At 44.0% G+C, this 25,074-nt stretch overlaps 1 protein-coding gene across 2 annotated transcripts in view; it reads left to right on the forward strand.

Moving 5' to 3' along the window:
- The window catches only part of prkcaa (protein kinase C, alpha, a), a 412,324-nt gene that overhangs the window by 206,405 nt on the left and 180,845 nt on the right, over positions 1-25,074 (forward strand). For both annotated transcript variants that reach the window (XM_056281110.1, XM_056281111.1), the window contains exon 5: positions 1,004-1,132. In XM_056281110.1, the coding sequence (XP_056137085.1) occupies positions 1,004-1,132 (129 nt within the window). The remainder of the gene's footprint in view (positions 1-1,003; positions 1,133-25,074) is intronic.

A 25,074-nucleotide genomic window follows, 5' to 3' on the forward strand; every position in this document is an offset into this window, starting at 1 on the left:
CCGTCAGATCCCATGTCGCATTGGTGAGCCAGACAACAGCAAGGCTCAACAACAACTATTTGTGAACTATGCACGGAAAGGAGATGTCATCGTTTTGATTCTTGTTTTTTTCAGTTCCTGGAGGGATGGTCCTTGGTTTTATTTACTCTTTTGTTGCTGTTGTTGTTTTCTGCAAGCCTCTTACACGACCTGCCTCTGCTGTGGTGGCTCAGCACATACCACGGAATGATGGGTATTACATTTAATTGTGGGTCATGACCTTGTTATACCTTCTACCAGCCAGGTTTCAGAAAAAAAAGATCCTGGTGTCCAGGTAGTGTAGCAGTCTATTCTTTTGGCTACTAACACGGGGCTCGCTGGTTCAAATCCTCGTGTTACCTCAAGCTTGGTTGGGCGTCCCTCCATGTCCCTACCCGTGTCTGCGGGTGGGAAGCCGGATGTGGGTATGTGTCCTGGTCGCTGCACTAGGACCTGTTCAGGGGGGAGGGGGAACTGGGGGGAATAGCATGATCCTCCTATGTGCTACGTCCCCCTGGTGAAACTCCTCACTGTCAGGTGAAAAGAAGCAGCTGGTGACTCCACATGTATGGGAGGAGACATGTGGTAGTCTGCAGCCCTCCCCGGATCAGCAGAGGGGGTGGAGCAGAGACCGGGACGGCTCGGAAGAGTGGGGTAATTGGCCAGATACAACTGGGGAGAAAAAGGGAGAAAAAAAATCCCAAAAAAAGATCCTTTCAAATAGTTGCATCATAACCTTTGCACATGGCATGGCAGATGATCTATCTATATGTTTTAGTTCTGCAGAGATGTGTAGGAATGCGAGTGAAGCGGATTGACTTATTTCTCATCAAAATAGTTCATATATGTGGTTTAATAACAGCCTTGAAACCGGCAAGGCTGTTCTCTGACTGCTTGATGCCACTTAAGTTGTTTTCTTCTTGGCTTGTGTGCTGTCTCACATGCTGTCTCTCTCCTTGTCCATTTTCCCTCCCTTTGTCTCCAGCCTGCGACATGAATGTCCATAAGCAGTGTGTGATGAACGTGCCAAGCCTCTGCGGCACAGACTACACGGAGAGGAGGGGGCGTCTTTACCTCAAGTGTGAGGTCACCGCTGATAAACTGCAGGTGACAGGTAGGCTAAAGGGTCATTTCTGTACCCTGTCCTGTTTTCATGGGGCCCCATGAACATTGTAGTATTTCCGGAGGGCGATTACATGTAAGTCATAACAGCTAAAGAGGGAACAAATTGCAACTGTAAACTAGGGGTGTAAGAAAATATCGATACACTCAAGTATCAGAATATTCTTTTGTGATACTGTATCGATTCCCAAAACCACTATATCCACTTTTAATTGTTTACATGTAAAGGTTGGTGACTAACATGTGTTGTGTGTAACCCCACGACCGCTAGATAACAGTGTTGTAATCTATCGTCAGCCATCTGACTCTTCCACTCCAACCCAACAATGTAAACTGAGACAGGAAGTAGCATAAGCACAAAGAACACAGCCCTATGAAACCACAATATATCACCTTTCTTACAGTATCACAATATATCACCTTTCTAACAGTAACACAAGATATCACCTTTCTTACAGTATCACAATATATCACCTTTCTAACAGTAACACAATATATCACCTTTCTTACAGTACCACAATATATCACCTTTCTAACAGTATCACAATATATCACCTTTCTTACAGTATCACAATATATCACCTTTCTAACAGTATCACAATATATCACCTTTCTTACAGCATCACAATATATCACCTCTCTTACAGTATCACAATATATCACCTTCCTTACAGCATCACAATATATCACCTTTCTTACAGCATCACAATATATCACCTTTCTTACAGTATCACAATATATCAACTTCCATACAGTAACACAATATATCACCTTTCTTACAGTGTCACAATATATCACCTTCCTTACAGTATCACAATATATCACTTTTCTTACAGTAACACAATATATCACCTTCCTTACAGTAACACAATATATCACCTTCCTTACAGCATCACAATATATCACCTTCCTTACAGTATCACAATATATCAACTTCCGTACAGTAACACAATATATCACCTTTCTTACAGTGTCACACTATATGACCTTCCTTACAGTATCACAATATATCACCTTCCTTACCGTAACACAATATATCACCTTCCTTACAGTAACACAATATATCACCTTCCTTACAGCGTCCCAATATATCACCTTCCTTACAGCGTCACAATATATCACCTTCCTTACAGTATCACAATATATCAACTTCCGTACAGTAACACAATATATCACCTTTCTTACAGTGTCACACTATATGACCTTCCTTACAGTATCACAATATATCACCTTCCTTACAGTAACACAATATATCACCTTCCTTACAGTAACACAATATATCACCTTCCTTACAGTGTCACAATATATCACCTTCCTTACAGCGTCACAATATATCAACTTCCTTACAGTAACACAATATATCACCTTCCTTACAGTAACACAATATATCACCTTCCTTACAGTAACACAATATATCAACTTCCTTACAGTATCACAATATATCACCTTCCTTACAGTAACACAATATATCACCTTCCTTACAGTAACACAATATATCACCTTCCTTACAGTGTCACAATATATCACCTTCCTTACAGCGTCACAATATATCCCCTTCCTTACAGTACCACAATATATCACCTTCCTTACAGCGTCACAATATATCACCTTCCTTACAGCGTCACAATATATCGTGATATATTGAATCATAACCCTGTATGCTGATACGAATCGTATCACCAGGTTCTCACCAGTACACAGCTCTACTGTCAACCCTCATTTTCAGTTTTGGGTGAAGTGTGTGCTTGTTTGTCCATGGAAAAACTTTACTAATCCACCGTGGGGGTGTAACGAAAGCTCTCATTGGCTGTCACCGGGACATGTCGGGGGTGGGCCTGACCGATAGCCAATGAGAGTTCTTTTTACATCCCGTGGTGGAGTGGTGAGGTTTTGTGGCCACCCGGCCCTCGTGTCACCGAAGTGATGATGGAGTTGGCAAATGGAAACCCCTTTTAATTCCCTTTTAAGAAAAGGTGTATTGTCAAATGAATTTAGGAATCCTGTAATTTAGTTTTATTTAATTTTTTCCATTTTTACTTTATACCTGCATTAACAAACAGATTTACAGTTTCCGCCATTTATTTAGGTATCTATTAATCAACTTTTAATTTATCTGTTTAACGATGATTTCATTTACTTATTCATAAATCCCATTTTAATTGAATATTGATTATAGGAGCAGCACAGTGGCGCAGTGGTTAGCGCGGTCGCCTCACAGCAAGAAGGTCCTGGGTTCGAGCCCCGGGGTAGTCCAACCTCGGGGGTCGTCCTCTGTGTGGAGTTTGCATGTTCTCCCCGTGTCTGTGTGGGTTTCCTCCGGGGGCTCCGGTTTCCTCCCACAGTCCAAAGACATGTAGGTCAGCCGTACTAAATTGTCCCTAGGTGTGTATGTGGTGTGGGGGGCTGTGATGGTCTGGTGGTCTGCCCAGGGTGTCTCCCCGCCTGCTGCCCAGTGACTGCTGGGATAGGCTCCAGCATCCCCGCGACCCTGAGAGCAGGATAAGTGGTTTGGATAATGGATGGATGGATGGATGGATGGATTGATAGATTTAGTCATGTGTAGTGTTTTTCCATTCCTTCTTTGTATTGTTCAGTCAAATCCCAGTGGATAAGTAGCTCTATAAGCATTAGGAGGACGCTGAGGCTGCTTCATACAGGACTACTTCATACAGGACTACTTCATACAGGACTACTTCGTGGTCTCGTTCCACATTTGGGACAAGCGTGAGATGAAATGAACTGGCCTCCAGCTACGCCTCCTGCTACGCCCTGCTCCTGGGTGTGGTAGAGAACCCCAGCCGCTGCTTGTTCCTCGTGTTTTCCTGTAACACTCTCTCTGAAACGCCCAGAAGAAAAGTGTGCAGAAAGAAAGCCTCATCAGACTCGAACCCTCCTCCTCCTCCAGAAAATGCGCTTTTAATACAAGGTTCTTTCTCCTGGAAGAGGATCTCTGCTCCTCGTGCTCTCTCATAAGAGTTGGTGGAGTCGGCACGGTTCAGAATGCAGCGGGCTGAAATAACAAGGTGCTGCATGGCTCACCAGATGAACAGAAGACTACTGTAAGGGGGATTTTCTGTCAGAGGGCCTCGGCCGTTCCCGTTTGGTGCACAGATCAATACAGCTTCTCCGGCATCAAACAGGTCCGTTCTCCTGGGGGATCAGCGCACAGTCACGACATACCTGGAAGACGCTCCTGAACCAGAAATATGGCTGTGCGGTGGTGGTGTTTGGTCTGATGTGTGGGCCATGTGTGGTTTCCAGTTTTAGGCCGTCACGACTTGGCTGGAGTTCTTACTGGCCGGGAATGAGCCAGAGCAAAAAGTAACGGCAGGAAGTAGATCGGATGCCTGATTTATACAATTATGCATCATTCAAGTTGCATAAGCAGAGTGTCAGCGTAAGAGGACAGCTGTTCGAGGTGATTCATCGGTAAGCCGCACGGCCGTGTCTTAGCTTCTTCTGGTGATCACTCACACTTCTCATTTCAGAACAGCCAGTGCTTCATTTGTAAGTCTTGAACCAACGCGGCAGTGTTAATCCGGCATGTCGACTCTGATGGCAGAGTTCCAGGTATGCATCACTGAGTTACCCTGGCAAACATGATATACGCATAGCGATGTTATATTAATAATAGTAATAACAACAACAACAACACATTTTATTTATTATTTTATTGATTTATTTTATTATTTGTTTATTTATTCATTTGTTATTATTATTTATCCATTGTTATTATTATTTCATGTATCTATTATTTGATTATTTTTATTTGTTATTTATTTATTATTGTCATACTGGCATATCTTTAACATTATTAAAAGACTGTATGAAGGAGGAGGTCTGGAGCACAACACTTCATAGTAACAATATCTTAATAGATGCCAACAATGAATTGTTGTTTTGACGTGGGCTGTGTGTGTATGATTCTGAAGTCTGTACTTGGAGGTGTGCAGTAAATGTCCAGACTTCAATAACGGTGCAAAACTCAGCAGCTGGAATAGGATGGAGGGCAGGCAGCTGGCAGTAGGTGCACACGATTATTCGATTAGCGGGCTAACGAAGGCCAACTCATCACATGGAGCTAGCTCGTAGCCGCAGCACGTTAGTCACTTTCCTAACTGTCTTTTAATCAAGTTTTCATTTCTGATTACTTTCCTAAGAAACTGTAGGGGTTGGTGGAGCACAGCACGTACAGTATATGACCTACAGACACAGCCACATGCAGACAGGCTTTTTGGACAAGTCCAGTGACGGGACATCTAGGGACACAATCACCAGCAGCCTTTCTCACCAAGGATTTTCTATATAGTCAGGGAATCTTTACCGGCTACCCAAACCCTAACACTGACACTCACGGATGAGACAGATGTCAACCTGCCCAGTCAAAGCAGGGACGTGTCATCCGGCTATGAGTGTGTTCATGTAAAAACGACGCGGGGCAGATAGTTCATCACAAGCTGCACAGTTCTCTGCAGAGTACAGCATAATGACACAAGACAAAGATTAAATGTAACACAAAGAGAAGCGCCGTGGGTTAGAGATCCAAGAGAAGAGCAGATGCATGTGTAAATAGGTACATCAATGTCCCCACATTACAGGGACATTTCACAGAAGGTTTCGTGTATGTGTAATCAGTACTGATGAGTAATGCAGTGGACTGAAGCAGTAACAGCCCTCACTGGGTTCTATATTGGCGGAGAAATCAGTGTCGTCCTGCTCACAGAGTCGTTCCCACAGCAGCTACACGTACCACGGTGCATTGCATACAGGCTTCTGTGTCATCGTATATAAACTCCTCATGCAAGTGTTTTGGGATGTCATTCCCACCATGCTTAGCTGAGAGAATGAGGATGTGTTTTGTGAACAGTGTGTTTGGTAGAGTAGCGTACACCCTGCTAGGCTGTGACATCACGATACATCACCGGAGGCCTGGCAAAAAATTCAGTTTCACTGCCGCTCCAGAGATGCGGATGTGATCGGGAACAACTGCAGGTGTTTTTCATGTGCCGTCCCTGTCACAGACAGACAGAGGCGAGGTTGAAAATTTGCGAACTGTCCCTTTAAGGGAGTAACACAGCACATGGCTACAGCGAGAGCCATCGCTGCTGCAGGAGCTTGCAAAGGAAGGCCGCTGTCTCAGTGTAGAGGCTGTTATCTCTGAGAATATAAAATGTATGGACAGAGTGTTTGAAATATGGACAGAAACTGCAGAAAGCATCAGATGAACTGGTCCAACTTTCTGTGGGTTTCTCACCTGGATTACTGAGCATGCATTAGTGACCATTTCCATACAACACTGAAGGAGTGGGCCAACAAAATCCCAGAACAGCTTTGCTCCAAACAATTTCAGTGGATGGGGGCCAGTTTTCTATAGTTCCAAAATAATGACCATAAAAGTACACAAATTTGCTCGTGCAACACAATCCAAGTGTTCTGAAGCCGTAAAATGGATCTGTGAGTGGAAAAGACTGACATTTAAACCAATATTTACTGCAAATTTGACCTTGAACATTATTCACTCCTCCCTCACTTCCAAACAAACTTTTTGCAGGTGTGTTCGAGTTCATAAATACTCGGAGACGTTCAAACGGAGATGTTCTGACAAGATTATCTCTGTTTACTCGAACCGTCTCTGGACTCGAATGCGGCCATGCACGGCTTGTTTTGAAGGCGAGGGAGAAAGAGGAGATCTGCGGTAAATAATGTTTGAAATTCGGTCTTCTCTGCTCACAGATGGATTATATGGCTTCAGAAGACTTGGGTTGTGCTGCGTGAGCTGTGTGGAGTGTTTTTATGGGCATGTTTTCTGGATGTCCAACAAACTGGCCACCATTCACTGCAACTGTGTGGAGGAACGCTGCTCTGGGAGTTTGTTGGCCAACTCCTTCAGTGCTGTGTGGGAACAGATCACTAATCCAGGTTTCTACTGGCAGGAGAAAGATAGATTTTTATTTTTTTTTATTTTGGGGGTGAACTATTCCATGAACCTTTAAGGAGCCGGAGAATAATGGTCAAAATGAAGCATTGTGTAGTTCGCTCTTAAATCTAGAAGAAGTAGAACTTGAATTCTTTGGGTAAAAAAATGTTTAAATTGAAAGCTCTGTAAATGTATTGGAATATACACTACCGTTCAAAAGTTTGGGATCACCCAAACAATTTCGTGTTTTCCATGAAAAGTCACACTTATTCACCACCATATGTTGTGAAATGAATAGAAAATAGAGTCAAGACATTGACAAGGTTAGAAATAATGATTTGTATTTGAAATAAGATTTTTTTTACATCAAACTTTGCTTTCGTCAAAGAATCCTCCATTTGCAGCAATTACAGCATTGCAGACCTTTGGCATTCTAGCTGTTAATTTGTTGAGGTAATCTGGAGAATTTGCACCCCACGCTTCCAGAAGCAGCTCCCACAAGTTGGATTGGTTGGATGGGCACTTCTTTGAGCAGATTGAGTTTCTGGAGCATCACATTTGTGGGGTCAATTAAACGCTCAAAATGGCCAGAAAAAGAGAACTTTCATCTGAAACTCGACAGTCTATTCTTGTTCTTAGAAATGAAGGCTATTCCATGCGAGAAATTGCTAAGAATTTGAAGATTTCCTACACCGGTGTGTACTACTCCCTTCAGAGGACAGCACAAACAGGCTCTAACAGGTACTATTTAATGAAGATGCCAGTTGGGGACCTGTGAGGCGTCTGTTTCTCAAACTAGAGACTCTAATGTACTTATCTTCTTGCTCAGTTGTGCAACGCGGCCTCCCACTTCTTTTTCTACTCTGGCTAGAGCCTGTTTGTGCTGTCCTCTGAAGGGAGTAGTACACACCGGTGTAGGAAATCTTCAATTTCTTAGCAATTTCTCGCATGGAATAGCCTTCATTTCTAAGAACAAGAATAGACTGTCGAGTTTCAGATGAAAGTTCTCTTTTTCTGGCCATTTTGAGCATTTAATTGACCCCACAATTGTGATGCTCCAGAAACTCAATCTGCTCAAAGAAGTGCCCATCCAACCAATCAAACTTGTGGGAGCTGCTTCTGGAAGCGTGGGGTGCAATTTCTCCAGATTACCTCAACAAATTAACAGCTAGAATGCCAAAGGTCTGCAATGCTGTAATTGCTGCAAATGGAGGATTCTTTGACGAAAGCAAAGTTTGATGTAAAAAAAATCTTATTTCAAATACAAATCATTATTTCTAACCTTGTCAATGTCTTGACTCTATTTTCTATTCATTTCACAACATATGGTGGTGAATAAGTGTGACTTTTCATGGAAAACACAAAATTGTTTGGGTGATCCCAAACTTTTGAACGGTAGTGTACATGGATTGATTAAGGTGGTGCAGTGGTTAGCACGGTTGCCTCCCATCAAGAAGGTCCTGGGTTCGAGCCCCAGGCCATCCTCTGTGTGGAGTTTGCATGTTCTCCCCGTGTCTGCGTGGGTTTCCTCCCACAGTCCAAAGACATGTAGGACAGGTGACTCACAGTACGAAATTGTCCCTAGGTGTGAATGTGTGTGTGTGTGTGTGTGTGTGTGTGTGTGTGTGTGTGTGTGTGTGTGTGTGTGTGTGTGTGTGTGTGTGTGTGTGTGTGTGTGTGTGTGTGTGTGTGTGTGTGTGTGTGTGTGTTGGCCCTGTGTGGTGGATTGGCAGCCTGTCCAGGATGTCTCCCCACCTGCTGTCCAATGACTGCTGGGATAGAGTCCAGCATCCCGTGAGCCCGACTGGGATAAGTGGCTTGGATAATGGAAGGATGGATAGATTCATAATGAGGAGGCTAGCAGTTCAGAAGAATTACCAGAATCTATTCGTAAAACGTGAAATATATTTCCCCCTTGCTGTCCTTCTCTTCCATGCTTTTTGCAGTTTCTAACATGAGAAATTCCAACATCCTGCTGGATATGTGGACTGTATTACCAGTGAAACTGCTGGATATTCATTCATTCATTCATCTTCAGCTGCTTCTCCAGGGTCGGATCGCAGTAGCAGCAAGCTAAGCAGGGCACTCCAGACCTCCCTCTCCCCAGCAACACCCTCCAGCTCCTCCTGGGGGGATCCCAAGGCGTTCCCAGGCTAGATTGGACATGTAGTCCCTCCAGCGAGTTCTGGGTCTACCCCGGGGTCTCCTCCCAGTTGGACGTGCCCGATAAACCTCCAAAGGAAGGTACCCAGGAGGCATCCTAATCAGATGCTGAACCACCTCAACTGGCTCCTTTCAACACGAAGGAGCAGCGGCTCTACTCCGAGCTCCCTCCGGATGTCCGAGCTCCTCACCCTATCTCTAAGGCTGAGCCCAGACACCCTATGCAGGAAACTTATTTCAGCCGCTTGTATCCACAATCTCACCCTTTCAGTCACTACCCAAAGCTCATGACCATAGGTGAGGGCTGGAACGAAGATTGACTGGTAAATTGAGGGCTTTGCCCTCCGGCTCAGCTCCCTCTTCACCACAGTGGTCCAGTACAACGTCCACATTACTGCTGATGCTGCACCAATCTGCCTGTCAGTCTCCCGCTCCATCCTACCCTCACTTGTAAACAAGACCCCGAGATACTTGAACTCCTTCACTTGAGGCAACAATTCATCTCCAACCCAGAGGGAGCAAGCCACCATTTTCCGGTAGAGAACCATGGCCTCAGACTTGGAGGTGCTGACTCTCATCCCGGCCATTTCACACTCAGCTGCAAACCACCCCAGTGAACACTGGAGATCGTGTTATGGTGACACCTACAAAACCACATCCTCTGTGAAGAGCAGAGATGCAATTCTGAGGTTCCCAAAACGGACACACTCCTCACCTTGGCTGCCCCTTGAGATCCTGTCCATGAATATCACAAACAGAATCGGAGAGAATGGACAACCTTGGCAGAATCCGACACCCACAGAAAACGTGTTTGACTTTGTGCCCAGAATGTGGACACAGCTCTCACTTTGGTTATACAAGGGCCGGATGGCTTGTAGCAACTGCCCCGGTACCCCATACTCCCGCAGTACCCCCCCCACCCTCACCCCACAGTGTGCCCCGGGGTACACGGTCGTAAGCCTTCTCCAAGTCCACAAAACACATGTAGACTGGCTGGTCAAACTCCCATGGCCCCCTCGGCACTTCTGCAAGGGTAAAGATTTGGTCCATTGTTCCACGGCCAGGACAGAATCCGTATTGTTCCTCCTGGATCTGAGGTTCGGCAATCGGTTGGAGGCTCCTTTCGAGCACCCTAGAGTACACTTTCCTACTGCTGGATATGTGGACCGTATGACCAGTACAACCGCTGGATATGTGGACTGTGTTACCAGTACAACTGCTGGATATGTGGACTGTGTCACCAGTACAACTGCTGGATATGTGGACTGTGTTACCAGTACAACTGCTGGATATGTGGACTGTGTTACCAGTACAACTGCTGGATATGTGGACTGTGTTACCAGTACAACTGCTGGATATGTGGACTGTGTCACCAGTACAACTGCTGGATATGTGGACTGTGTTACCAGTACAACTGCTGGATATGTGGACTGTGTTACCAGTACAACTGCTGGATATGTGGACTGTGTCACCAGTACAACTGCTGGATATGTGGACTGTGTCACCAGTACAACTGCTGGATATGTGGACTGTGTCACCAGTACAACTGCTGGATATGTGGACTGTGTTACCAGTACAACTGCTGGATATGTGGACTGTGTTACCAGTACAACTGCTGGATATGTGGACTGTGTTACCAGTACAACTGCTGGATATGTGGACTGTGTCACCAGTACAACCGCTGGATATGTGGACTGTGTCACCAGTACAACCGCTGGATATGTGGACTGTGTTACCAGTACAACTGCTGGATATGTGGACTGTGTTACCAGTACAACTGCTGGATATGTGGACTGTGTCACCAGTACAACTGCTGGATATGTGGACTGTGTCACCAGTACAACTGCTGGATATGTGGACTGTGTCACCAGTACAACTGCTGGATATGTGGACTGTGTCACCAGTACAACTGCTGGATATGTGGACTGTGTCACCAGTACAACTGCTGGATATGTGGACTGTGTTACCAGTACAACTGCTGGATATGTGGACTGTGTCACCAGTACAACTGCTGGATATGTGGACTGTGTCACCAGTACAACTGCTGGATATGTGGACTGTGTCACCAGTACAACTGCTGGATATGTGGACTGTGTTACCAGTACAACTGCTGGATATGTGGACTGTGTCACCAGTACAACTGCTGGATATGTGGACTGTGTCACCAGTAAAACTGCTGGATATGTGGACTGTGTTACCAGTACAACTGCTGGATATGTGGACTGTGTTACCAGTACAACCGCTGGATATGTGGACTGTGTTACCAGTACAACCGCTGGATATGTGGACTGTGTCACCAGTACAACCGCTGGATATGTGGACTGTGTCACCAGTACAACTGCTGGATATGTGGACTGTGTCACCAGTACAACTGCTGGATATGTGGACTGTGTTACCAGTACAACTGCTGGATATGTGGACTGTGTCACCAGTACAACTGCTGGATATGTGGACTGTGTTACCAGTACAACTGCTGGATATGTGGACTGTGTTACCAGTACAACCGCTGGATATGTGGACTGTGTTACCAGTACAACCGCTGGATATGTGGACTGTGTCACCAGTACAACTGCTGGATATGTGGACTGTGTCACCAGTACAACTGCTGGATATGTGGACTGTGTCACCAGTACAACTGCTGGATATGTGGACTGTGTCACCAGTACAACTGCTGGATATGTGGACTGTGTCACCAGTACAACTGCTGGATATGTGGACTGTGTCACCAGTACAACTGCTGGATATGTGGACTGTGTCACCAGTACAACTGCTGGATATGTGGACTGTGTCACCAGTACAACTGCTGGATATGTGGACTGTGTCACCAGTACAACTGCTGGATATGTGGACTGTGTCACCAGTACAACCGCTGGATATGTGGACCGTGTCACCAGTACAACTGCTGGATATGTGGACCGTGTCACCAGTACAACTGCTGGATATGTGGACCGTGTTACCAGTACAACTGCTGGATATGTGGACTGTGTCACCAGTACAACTGCTGGATATGTGGACTGTGTCACCAGTACAACTGCTGGATATGTGGACTGTGTCACCAGTACAACTGCTGGATATGTGGACTGTGTCAGTACAACTGCTGGATATGTGGACTGTGTCACCAGTACAACTGCTGGATATGTGGACTGTGTCACCAGTACAACTGCTGGATATGTGGACTGTGTCACCAGTACAACTGCTGGATATGTGGACTGTGTCACCAGTACAACTGCTGGATATGTGGACTGTGTCACCAGTACAACTGCTGGATATGTGGACTGTGTCACCAGTACAACTGCTGGATATGTGGACTGTGTCACCAGTACAACTGCTGGATATGTGGACTGTGTCACCAGTACAACTGCTGGATATGTGGACTGTGTTACCAGTACAACTGCTAATAACTTGTTTTGACTTCGTTTGCCTTGAAAACATTCCAGAAATCTTTTCATTTTGCTGAGCCGTGTGCTCCAACACACGCTTATTGTTTTCATATGACCCTGTCTGCGCACGTGTGTGTGTGTGTGTGTGTCTGTCTGTGTGTCTGTGTGTGTGAGAGAGAGAGAGAGAGAGAGAGAGAGAGAGAGAGAGAGAGAGAGAGAGAGAGAGAGAGAGAGAGAGAGAGAGAGAGAGAGAGAGAGAGAGAGAGAGAGAGAGAGAGAGAGAGAGAGAAATATGTATAAATAGGGGGATTACTGTGAGTTTATTTGTCTACCTGCCTATCAATGTGTGTATATATATACACTACCGTTCAAAAGTTTGGGATCACCCAAACAATTTTGTGTTTTCCATGAAAAGTCACACTTATTCACCACCATATGTTGTGAAATGAATAGAAAATAGAGTCAAGACATTGACAAGGTTAGAAATAATGATTTGTATTTGAAATAAGATTTTTTTTACATCAAACTTTGCTTTCGTCAAAGAATCCTCCATTTGCAGCAATTACAGCATTGCAGACCTTTGGCATTCTAGCTGTTAATTTGTTGAGGTAATCTGGAGAAATTGCACCCCACGCTTCCAGAAGCAGCTCCCACAAGTTGGATTGGTTGGATGGGCACTTCTTTGAGCAGATTGAGTTTCTGGAGCATCACATTTGTGGGGTCAATTAAACGCTCAAAATGGCCAGAAAAAGAGAACTTTCATCTGAAACTCGACAGTCTATTCTTGTTCTTAGAAATGAAGGCTATTCCATGCGAGAAATTGCTAAGAAATTGAAGATTTCCTACACCGGTGTGTACTACTCCCTTCAGAGGACAGCACAAACAGGCTCTAACCAGAGTAGAAAAAGAAGTGGGAGGCCGCGTTGCACAACTGAGCAAGAAGATAAGTACATTAGAGTCTCTAGTTTGAGAAACAGACGCCTCACAGGTCCCCAACTGGCATCTTCATTAAATAGTACCTGTTAGAGCCTGTTTGTGCTGTCCTCTGAAGGGAGTAGTACACACCGGTGTAGGAAATCTTCAATTTCTTAGCAATTTCTCGCATGGAATAGCCTTCATTTCTAAGAACAAGAATAGACTGTCGAGTTTCAGATGAAAGTTCTCTTTTTCTGGCCATTTTGAGCGTTTAATTGACCCCACAAATGTGATGCTCCAGAAACTCAATCTGCTCAAAGAAGTGCCCATCCAACCAATCCAACTTGTGGGAGCTGCTTCTGGAAGCGTGGGGTGCAATTTCTCCAGATTACCTCAACAAATTAACAGCTAGAATGCCAAAGGTCTGCAATGCTGTAATTGCTGCAAATGGAGGATTCTTTGACGAAAGCAAAGTTTGATGTAAAAAAAATCTTATTTCAAATACAAATCATTATTTCTAACCTTGTCAATGTCTTGACTCTATTTTCTATTCATTTCACAACATATGGTGGTGAATAAGTGTGACTTTTCATGGAAAACACGAAATTGTTTGGGTGATCCCAAACTTTTGAACGGTAGTGTACATGTGTGTGTATATACACACATATACACTTTGTTCAAGCAAAATACTTTTACACCACATCAACTTGTAATTCCTCCCCGCCTGATGCCCAATGACTGCTGGGATAGACTCCAGTATCCCTACTACCCCGAGAGCAGGATACATGGTTTGGATAATGGATGGATGGATGACTTGTAATTTTGTACACAAACAAAACTTGGAATTGAGAAAGAATTAAACAGAAGAAAGAGAAGAGAAAGAAAAGAAAATTAGAATTTACTCAAACTAAAACATGGACAAGATGGCCACAAACCATCATGAAGAGATGTCCATCATGGAGCGGTGTTCATCATGGAGAGATGTCCATCATGGAGAGATGTCCATTATGGAGAGGTGTTCATCATGGAGAAGTGTTCATCATGGAGAGGTGTTCATCATGGAGAGGTGTTCATCATGGAGAAGTGTTCATCATGGAGAGGTGTTCATCATGGAGAGGTGTTCATCATGGAGAAGTGTTCATCATGGAGAGGTGTTCATCATGGAGAGGTGTTCATCATGGAGAAGTGTTCATCATGGAGAGATGTGCATAATGGAGAGATGTTCATCATGGAGAGATGTTCGTCATGGAGAGGTGTTCATCATGGAGAGATGTCCATCATGGAGAGATGTGCATAATGGAGAGATGTCCATCATGGAGAGGTGTTCATCATGGAGAGATGTCCATCATGGAGAGATGTGCATCATGGAGAGATGTTCATCATGGAGAGATGTTCATCATGGAGAGATGTCCGTCATGGAGAGATGTGCATCATGGAGAGATGTTCATCGTGGAGAGATGTGCATAATGGAGAGGTGTTCATCATGGAGAGATGTCCGTCATGGAGAGATGTCCATCATGGAGAGATGTCCATCATGGAGAGATGTGCATAATGGAGAGATGTGCATAATGGAGAGGTGTTCATCATGGAGAGATGTGCATCATGGAGAGATGTCCGTCATGGAGAGATGTGCATCATGGAGAGATGTCCGTCATGGAGAGATGTGCATCATGGAGAGATGTCCATCATGGAGAGATGTGCATAATGGAGAGATGTGCATAATGGAGAGATGTCCATCATGGAGAGATGTGCATAATGGAGAGATGTCCGTCATGGAGAGATGTGCATCATGGAGAGATGTTCATCGTGGAGAGATGTGCATAATGGAGAGATGTCCGTCATGGAGAGATGTGCATCATGGAGAGATGTCCATCATGGAGAGATGTGCATAATGGAGAGATGTGCATAATGGAGAGATGTCCATCATGGAGAGATGTGCATAATGGAGAGATGTCCGTCATGGAGAGATGTGCATCATGGAGAGATGTTCATCGTGGAGAGATGTGCATAATGGAGAGGTGTTCATCATGGAGAGATGTCCGTCATGGAGAGATGTGCATAATGGAGAGATGTCCGTCATGGAGAGATGTGCATCATGGAGAGATGTTCATCGTGGAGAGATGTGCATAATGGAGAAGTGTTCATCATGGAGAGATGTCCATCATGGAGAGGTGTTCATCGTGGAGAGATGTGCATAATGGAGAGGTGTTCATCATGGAGAGATGTCCATCATGGAGAGGTGTTCATCATGAAGAGATGTCCATCATGGAGAGGTGTTCATCATGGAGAGGTGTTCATCATGGAGAGATGTCCATCATGGAGAGATGTCCATTATGGAGAGATGTTCATCGTGGAGAGATGTGCATAATGGAGAGGTGTTCATCATGGAGAGATGTCCATCATGGAGAGATGTTCATCACGGAGAGATGTGCATCATGGAGAGGTGTTCATCGTGGAGAGATGTCCATCATGGAGAGGTGTTCATCATGGAGAGATGGGCATAATGGAGAGGTGTTCATCGTGGAGAGATGTGCATCATGGAGAGGTGTTCATCATGGAGAGATGTCCATCATGGAGAGATGTTCATCATGGAGAGGTGTTCATCATGGAGAGATGTCCATCATGGAGAGATGTCCATCATGGAGAGATGTCCATCATGGAGAGATGTGCATCATGGAGAGGTGTTCATCATGGAGAGATGTCCATCATGGAGAGATGTGCATCATGGAGAGGTGTTCATCATGGAGAGATGTCCATCATGGAGAGGTGTTCATCGTGGAGAGATGTGCATAATGGAGAGGTGTTCATCATGGAGAGATGTCCATCATGGAGAGGTGTTCATCATGAAGAGATGTCCATCATGGAGAGGTGTTCATCATGGAGAGGTGTTCATCATGGAGAGATGTCCATCATGGAGAGATGTCCATTATGGAGAGATGTCCATCATGGAGAGATGTTCATCATGAAGAGATGTCCATCATGGAGAGGTGTTCATCGTGGAGAGATGTGCATAATGGAGAGGTGTTCATCATGGAGAGATGTCCATCATGGAGAGGTGTTCATCGTGGAGAGGTGTTCATCATGGAGAGGTGTTCATCATGGAGAGATGTCCATCATGGAGAGATGTCCATTATGGAGAGATGTTCATCATGGAGAGATGTCCATCATGGAGAGATGTCCATCATGGAGATATGTCCATCATGGAGAGGTGTTCATCATGGAGAGGTGTTCATCATGGAGAGGTGTTCATCATGGAGAGATGTTCATCATGGAGAGGTGTTCATCATGGAGATATGTCCATCATGGAGAGGTGTTCATCATGGAGAAGTGTTCATCATGGAGAGGTGTTCATCATGGAGAGATGTCCATCATGGAGAGATGTTCATCATGGAGAGGTGTTCATCATGGAGAGGTGTTCATCATGGAGAGGTGTTCATCATGGAGAGGTGTTCATCATGGAGAGATGTCCATCATGGAGAGATGTGCATCACGGAGAGATGTTCATCACGGAGAGATGTTCATCACGGAGAGATGTCCATCATGGAGAGATGTCCATCATGGAGAGATGTCCATCATGGAGAGGTGTTCATCATGGAGAGATGTTCATCATGGAGAGGTGTTCATCATGGAGAGATGTTCATCATGGAGAGATGTTCATCATGGAGAGATGTTCATCATGGAGAGATGTCCATCATGGAGAGATGTCCATCATGGAGAGGTGTTCATCATGGAGAGATGTTCATCATGGAGAGGTGTTCATCATGGAGAGATGTTCATCATGGAGAGATGTTCAGTCAGCATTGTATTAACTTTGTTATTAGTGTGTGTGAGCAGGATGAGCCGTGTGTTGGTCTGTATGGATGTACAGACCAACACACACATACTGCGAGGTGACACATTAGAGTAAACCCAGCGTAAAGTGTGTTAGTGAGGTGTTGGGCCACCAGGAGCCTCCAGAACGTCTTCAGTGCTTCTCATATTAGATCATAGACAAGTCTCTGAACTCTACTGGAGGGATTAATGCCATTCTTCCAGAAGACATTCTCTCATTTGGTGTTTTGAGGATGTGGTAGAGAGCGCTGTCGAACACGTCAGTCCAAAACCTCCCGTAGATGTTCAACTGGAGATCTTGTGACTGTGAAGGCCATAGCATGTGGTTTACATCATTTTCATCCTCATCAGACCCTTGAGTGAGCCCTCGTGCCCTGTGGATGGGATCACTGTCATCCTGGAAGAGACCACTCCCATCAGGGTAGAGATGTCTCATCATAGGATAAAGGTGACCACTCAGAATAACTTGGTATTCATCTGCAGTGGGCCGGCGCGGTGGTGCAGTGGTTGCGGTCGCCTCACAGCAAGAAGGTCCTGGGTTCAAGCCCCAGGGTAGTCCAACCTTGGGAGTCGTCCCGGGTCATCCACTGTGTGGAGTTTGCATGTTCTCCCCATGTATGCGGGGGCTCCGGTTTCCGCCCACAGTCTAAAGACATGTAGGTCAGGTGACTTGACTGCTTGACTGTACTAAATTGTCCCTAGGGGTGTGTGTGTGTGTGTGTGTGTGTGTGTGTGTGTGTGTGTGTGTGTGTGTGTGTGTGTGTGTGTGTGTGTGTGTGTGTGTGTGTGTGTCAGCGCTGTGATAGTCTGGCAGCCTGTCCAGGGTGTCTCCCCGCCTGCCGCCCAATGACTACTGGGGTAGGCTCCAGCATCCCCGCCACCCTGAGAGCAGGATAAGCGGTTCAGGAAATGGATGGCTGATCTGCAGTGACCCTTCCCTCTAAGGGGACAAGTGGACACAACCCATGCCAGAAAAATGCCCCCCACAGCACAACAGAACCCCCGGACCCCCTCACTGTAGGGGTCAAGCATTCAGGTTTTTCCTGTACTTTGTCACCTGTTTGTGTGTGGACAACGTGTGGAGGACAAGGTGTGTGGAGGACAAGGTTGTGTCTTCTCTGCAGCATATGTTATCAGCTTTATCAGACATGTACAGTGGATATAAAGTCTGCACACCCCTGATGAAATGCCCAGCTTCTGTGATGTAAAGAAATGAATCCAAGACTGTCTAGTGTGTAGTGTAGTATATAGTGTATTTTAGTGTAGTGTAGTGTAGTGCACTGCAGTGTGTAGTGTAGTATGTAGTGTAGTGTAGTGTGGTTTAGTGTAGTGTAGTGTAGTTTGTAGTGTAGTGTAGTGTAGAGTAGAGTAGTGTAGTACAGTATGTAGTGTGGTTTAGTATAGTGTGTAGTGTATTGTAGTGTAGTGTAGTGCACTGCAGTGTGTACTGTAGTATGTAGTGTAGTGTAGTGTGGTTTAGTGTGGTGTAGTGTAGTTTGTAGTGTAGTGTAGTGCACTGCAGTGTGTAGTGTAGTATGTAGTGTAGTGTAGTGTGGTTTAGTGTGGTGTAGTGTGTAGTGTAGTATGTGGTGTAGTGTAGTGTGGTTTAGTGTGGTGTAGTGTGTAGTGTAGTATGTAGTGTAGTGTAGTGTGGTTTAGTGTGGTGTAGTGTGTAGTGTAGTATGTAGTGTAGTGTAGTGTGGTTTAGTGTGGTGTAGTGTGTAGTGTAGTATGTAGTGTAGTGTAGTGTGGTTTAGTGTGGTGTAGTGTAGTTTGTAGTGTAGTGTAGAGCAGAGTAGTGTAGTACAGTATGTAGTGTGGTTTAGTGTAGTGTAGTGTGTAGTGTAGTATGTGGTGTAGTGTGTAGCGTAGTGTAGTGTAGTGTAGTGTAGCGTAGTGTAGTGTAGTGTAGTATGTAGTATGTAGTGTGGTTTAGTGTAGTGTAGTGTGTAGTGTAGTATGTACAGTAGCGTAGTGTAGTGTAGCGTAGTGTAGTGTAGTTTAGTGTAGCGTAGTGTAGTGTAGTGTAGTGTAGCGTAGTGTAGTGTAGTGTAGTGTAGTGTAGTGTAGTGTAGTGTAGTGTAGCGTAGTGTAGTGTAGTGTAGTGTAGTGTAGTCTTTTTCTATCCAGTATAAGCTGAAAACACACTGTTGAGCTTTGCTTGCGGAGGTGCAGCTCCAGGCCGTCACACATGATGAGGTTTTATTTCCTTCATTACAGCAACAACTTTGTGTTTCTTCCTGCTTCTGCAGCATTGAAACTGCACACAGCCGATATTCTGCGTCTTAATAATGATAATACTCTCCTCATTATTCTCTCTCTTAATAATGGTAATACTCTCATCATTATTCTGTCTCTTAATAATGATAATACTCTCATCATTATTCTCTCTCTTAATAATGGTAATACTCTCATCATTATTCTGTCTCTTAATAATGATAATACTCTCCTCATTATTCTGCCTCTTAATAATGATAATACTCTCCTCATTATTCTGTCTCTTAATAATGGTAATACTCTCCTCATTATTCTCTCTCTTAATAATGGTAATACTCTCCTCATTATTCTCTCTCTTAATAATGGTAATACTCTCCTCATTATTCTCTCTCTTAATAATGATAATACTCCCCTCATTATTCTCTCTCTTAATAATGGTAATACTCTCCTCATTATTCTCTCTCTTAATAATGGTAATACTCTCCTCATTATTCTCTCTCTTAATAATGATAATACTCTCATCATTATTCTGTCTCTTAATAATGACAATACTCTCCTCATTATTCTGCCTCTTAATAATGATAATACTCTCCTCATTATTCTCTCTCTTAATAATGATAATACTCTCCTCATTATTCTCTCTCTTAATAATGATAATACTCTCCTCATTATTCTCTCTCTTAATAATGGTAATACTCTCCTCATTATTCTCTCTCTTAATAATGGTAATACTCTCCTCATTATTCTGTCTCTTAATAATGATAATACTCTCCTCATTATTCTCTCTCTTAATAATGATAATACTCTCCTCATTATTCTGCGTCTTAATAATGATAATACTCTCCTCATTATTCTGTCTCTTAATAATGATAATACTCTCATCATTATTCCGTCTCTTAATAATGATAATACTCTCCTCATTATTCTCTCTCTTAATAATGATAATACTCTCCTCATTATTCTGCCTCTTAATAATGGTAATACTCTCATCATTATTCTCTCTCTTAATAATGGTAATACTCTCCTCATTATTCTGTCTCTTAATAATGATAATACTCTCCTCATTATTCTCTCTCTTAATAATGATAATACTCTCCTCATTATTCTGTCTCTTAATAATGGTAATACTCTCCTCATTATTCTCTCTCTTAATAATGGTAATACTCTCCTAATTATTCTCTCTCTTAATAATGGTAATACTCTCCTCATTATTCTCTCTCTTAATAATGATAATACTCTCCTCATTATTCTCTCTCTTAATAATGGTAATACTCTCCTCATTATTCTCTCTCTTAATAATGGTAATACTCTCCTCATTATTCTGTCTCTTAATAATGATAATACTCTCCTCATTATTCTCTCTCTTAATAATGATAATACTCTCCTCATTAATCTGTCTCTTAATAATGGTAATACTCTCCTCATTATTCTCTCTCTTAATAATGGTAATACTCTCCTCATTATTCTCTCTCTTAATAATGGTAATACTCTCCTCATTATTCTCTCTCTTAATAATGATAATACTCTCCTCATTATTCTCTCTCTTGATAATGGTAATACTCTCCTCATTATTCTCTCTCTTAATAATGATAATACTCTCCTCATTATTCTCTCTCTTAATAATGATAATACTCTCCTCATTATTCTCTCTCTTAATAATGATAATACTCTCCTCATTATTCTGCCTCTTAATAATGATAATACTCTCCTCATAACTTATTATTCTGTCTCTTAATAATGATAATACTCTCCTCATTATTCTGTCTCTTAATAATGATAATACTCTCCTCATTATTCTGCCTCTTAATAATGATAATACTCTCCTCATTATTCTGTCTCTTAATAATGATAATACTCTCCTCATTATTCTGTCTCTTAATAATGATAATACTCTCCTCATTATTCTGCCTCTTAATAATGATAATACTCTCCTCATAACTTATTATTCTGCCTCTTAATAATGATAATACTCTCCTCATTGTTCTGTCTCTTAATAATGATAATACTTTCCTCATTATTCTGTCTCTTAATAATGATAATACTCTCCTCATTATTCTGCCTCTTAATATTGATAATACTCTCCTCATTATTCTGCCTCTTAATAATATAATACTCCCCTCATAACTTATTATTCTTCCTCTTAATATTGATAATACTCTCATTATTCTGCCTCTTAATAATGATACTACTCTCCTCATAACTTATTATTCTTTCTCTTAATAATGATAATACTCTCATTATTCTGCCTCTTAATAATGATAATACTCTCCTCATAACTTATTATTCTTCCTCTTAATAATGATAATACTCATTATTCTGCCTCTTAATAATGATAATACTCTCCTCATAACTTATTATTCTTCCTCTTAATAATGATAATACTCTCATTATTCTTCCTCTTAATAATGATAATACTCTCATTATTCTGCCTCTTAATAATGATAATACTCTCATTATTCTGCCTCTTAATAATGATAATACTCTCATTATTCTTCCTCTTAATAATGATAATACTCTCATTATTCTGCCTCTTAATAATGATAATACTCTCATTATTCTGCCTCTTAATAATGATAATACTCTCATTATTCTTCCTCTTAATAATGATAATACTCTCATTATTCTGCCTCTTAATAATGATAATACTCTCCTCATAACTTATTATTCTTCCTCTTAATAATGATAATACTCTCATTATTCTGCCTCTTAATAATGATAATACTCTCATTATTCTGCCTCTTAATAATGATAATACTCTCATTATTCTGCCTCTTAATAATGATAATACTCTCATTATTCTGCCTCTTAATAATGATAATACTCTCCTCATAACTCAGCTGTAGCCCACTGGAGCAAGAATCCACCCTTCCTCCAAACAACCCTCCCCCCACACACACACACACACACACACACACACACACCAAACTGGAGCACCCCACCTCCCCCCGCACACATACACAGTCACCCATGCACACACGGAGTCTCTCTCTCTCTCTCTCTCTGTCTCTCTGTCTCTCTCACCTCTCACACACACACACACACACACACACACACACACACACACACACACACACACACACACACACACACACACACACACACACACACAGCTCTTCCATTAGTATGGGTAAAGAGGTCGCCATGGCACCACAGAGAGACACACCAGTCTCTTGATGGAAGCTCCAGCCACTAGAATAATGCTCTGTTTGTTGTCGTCTCTGGGTTGTGTTGCTCATGTTGTGTTGCTCATGTTGTGTTGGAGGGAAACTGGCTGAACGGACAAAACAAACTCTGTTTCTCCCAATAAGGACAGACATGGCAGTCACACAGCCCTCTCCTCTCCTTTGCCCGTCATCCTGTCTTACACACAGCTGTCTTGTTCCGACTCACCCCTATTGTGTCTAATGTCCCTCCTTCCATATCCACCCCTGTTGTGTCTGATGTCCCTCCCTCCATGTCCACATCTGTTGTGTCTGATGTCCCTCCCTCCATGTCCACATCTGTTGTGTCTAATGTCCCTCCTTCCATGTCCACATCTGTTGTGTCTGATGTCCCTCCCTCCATGTCCACATCTGTTGTGTCTGATGTCCCTCCCTCCATATCCACCCCTGTTGTGTCTGATGTCCCTCCCTCCATGTCCACCCCTGTTGTGTCTGATGTCCCTCCCTCCATGTCCACATCTGTTGTGTCTGATGTCCCTCCCTCCATGTCCACATCTGTTGTGTCTGATGTCCCTCCCTCCATGTCCACATCTGTTGTGTCTGATGTTCCTCCCTCCATATCCACCCCTGTTGTGTCTGATGTCCCTCCCTCCATATCCACCCCTGTTGTGTCTAATGTCCCTCCTTCCATGTCCACATCTGTTGTGTCTGATGTCCCTCCCTCCATGTCCACATCTGTTGTGTCTGATGTCTCTCCCTCCATATCCACCCCTGTTGTGTCTGATGTCCCTCCCTCCATGTCCACCCCTGTTGTGTCTGATGTCCCTCCCTCCATGTCCACATCTGTTGTGTCTGATGTCCCTCCTTCCATGTCCACATAGGTTGTGTCTGATGTCCCTCCCTCCATGTCCACCCCTGTTGTGTCTGATGTCCCTCCCTCCATATCCACATCTGTTGTGTCTGATGTCCCTCCCTCCATGTCCACATCTGTTGTGTCTGATGTCCCTCCTTCCATGTCCACATATGTTGTGTCTGATGTCCCTCCCTCCATGTCCACCCCTGTTGTGTCTGATGTCCCTCCCTCCATATCCACCCCTGTTGTGTCTGATGTCCCTCCCTCCATATCCACCCCTGTTGTGTCTGATGTCCCTCCCTCCATATCCACCCCTGTTGTGTCTAATGTCCCTCCTTCCATGTCCACATCTGTTGTGTCTGATGTCCCTCCCTCCATGTCCACATCTGTTGTGTCTAATGTCCCTCCTTCCATGTCCACATCTGTTGTGTCTGATGTCCCTCCCTCCATGTCCACATCTGTTGTGTCTGATGTCCCTCCCTCCATATCCACCCCTGTTGTGTCTGATGTCCCTCCCTCCATATCCACCCCTGTTGTGTCTAATGTCCCTCCTTCCATGTCCACATCTGTTGTGTCTGATGTCCCTCCCTCCATGTCCACATCTGTTGTGTCTGATGTCTCTCCCTCCATATCCACCCCTGTTGTGTCTGATGTCCCTCCCTCCATGTCCACCCCTGTTGTGTCTGATGTCCCTCCCTCCATGTCCACATCTGTTGTGTCTGATGTCCCTCCTTCCATGTCCACATAGGTTGTGTCTGATGTCCCTCCCTCCATGTCCACCCCTGTTGTGTCTGATGTCCCTCCCTCCATATCCACATCTGTTGTGTCTGATGTCCCTCCCTCCATGTCTACATCTGTTGTGTCTGATGTCCCTCCTTCCATGTCCACATATGTTGTGTCTGATGTCCCTCCCTCCATGTCCACCCCTGTTGTGTCTGATGTCCCTCCCTCCATATCCACCCCTGTTGTGTCTGATGTCCCTCCCTCCATGTCCACCCCTGTTGTGTCTGATGTCCCTCCCTCCATATCCACCCCTGTTGTGTCTAATGTCCCTCCTTCCATGTCCACATCTGTTGTGTCTGATGTCCCTCCCTCCATGTCCACATCTGTTGTGTCTGATGTCTCTCCCTCCATATCCACCCCTGTTGTGTCTGATGTCCCTCCCTCCATGTCCACCCCTGTTGTGTCTGATGTCCCTCCCTCCATGTCCACATCTGTTGTGTCTGATGTCCCTCCTTCCATGTCCACATAGGTTGTGTCTGATGTCCCTCCCTCCATGTCCACCCCTGTTGTGTCTGATGTCCCTCCCTCCATATCCACATCTGTTGTGTCTGATGTCCCTCCCTCCATGTCCACATCTGTTGTGTCTGATGTCCCTCCTTCCATGTCCACATATGTTGTGTCTGATGTCCCTCCCTCCATGTCCACCCCTGTTGTGTCTGATGTCCCTCCCTCCATGTCCACATCTGTTGGGTAAAGGGAAATACTGGGCTAGTA

This window comes from Lampris incognitus, chromosome 5, assembly GCF_029633865.1.
Source record: "Lampris incognitus isolate fLamInc1 chromosome 5, fLamInc1.hap2, whole genome shotgun sequence".
Taxonomy (NCBI): domain Eukaryota; kingdom Metazoa; phylum Chordata; class Actinopteri; order Lampriformes; family Lampridae; genus Lampris; species Lampris incognitus.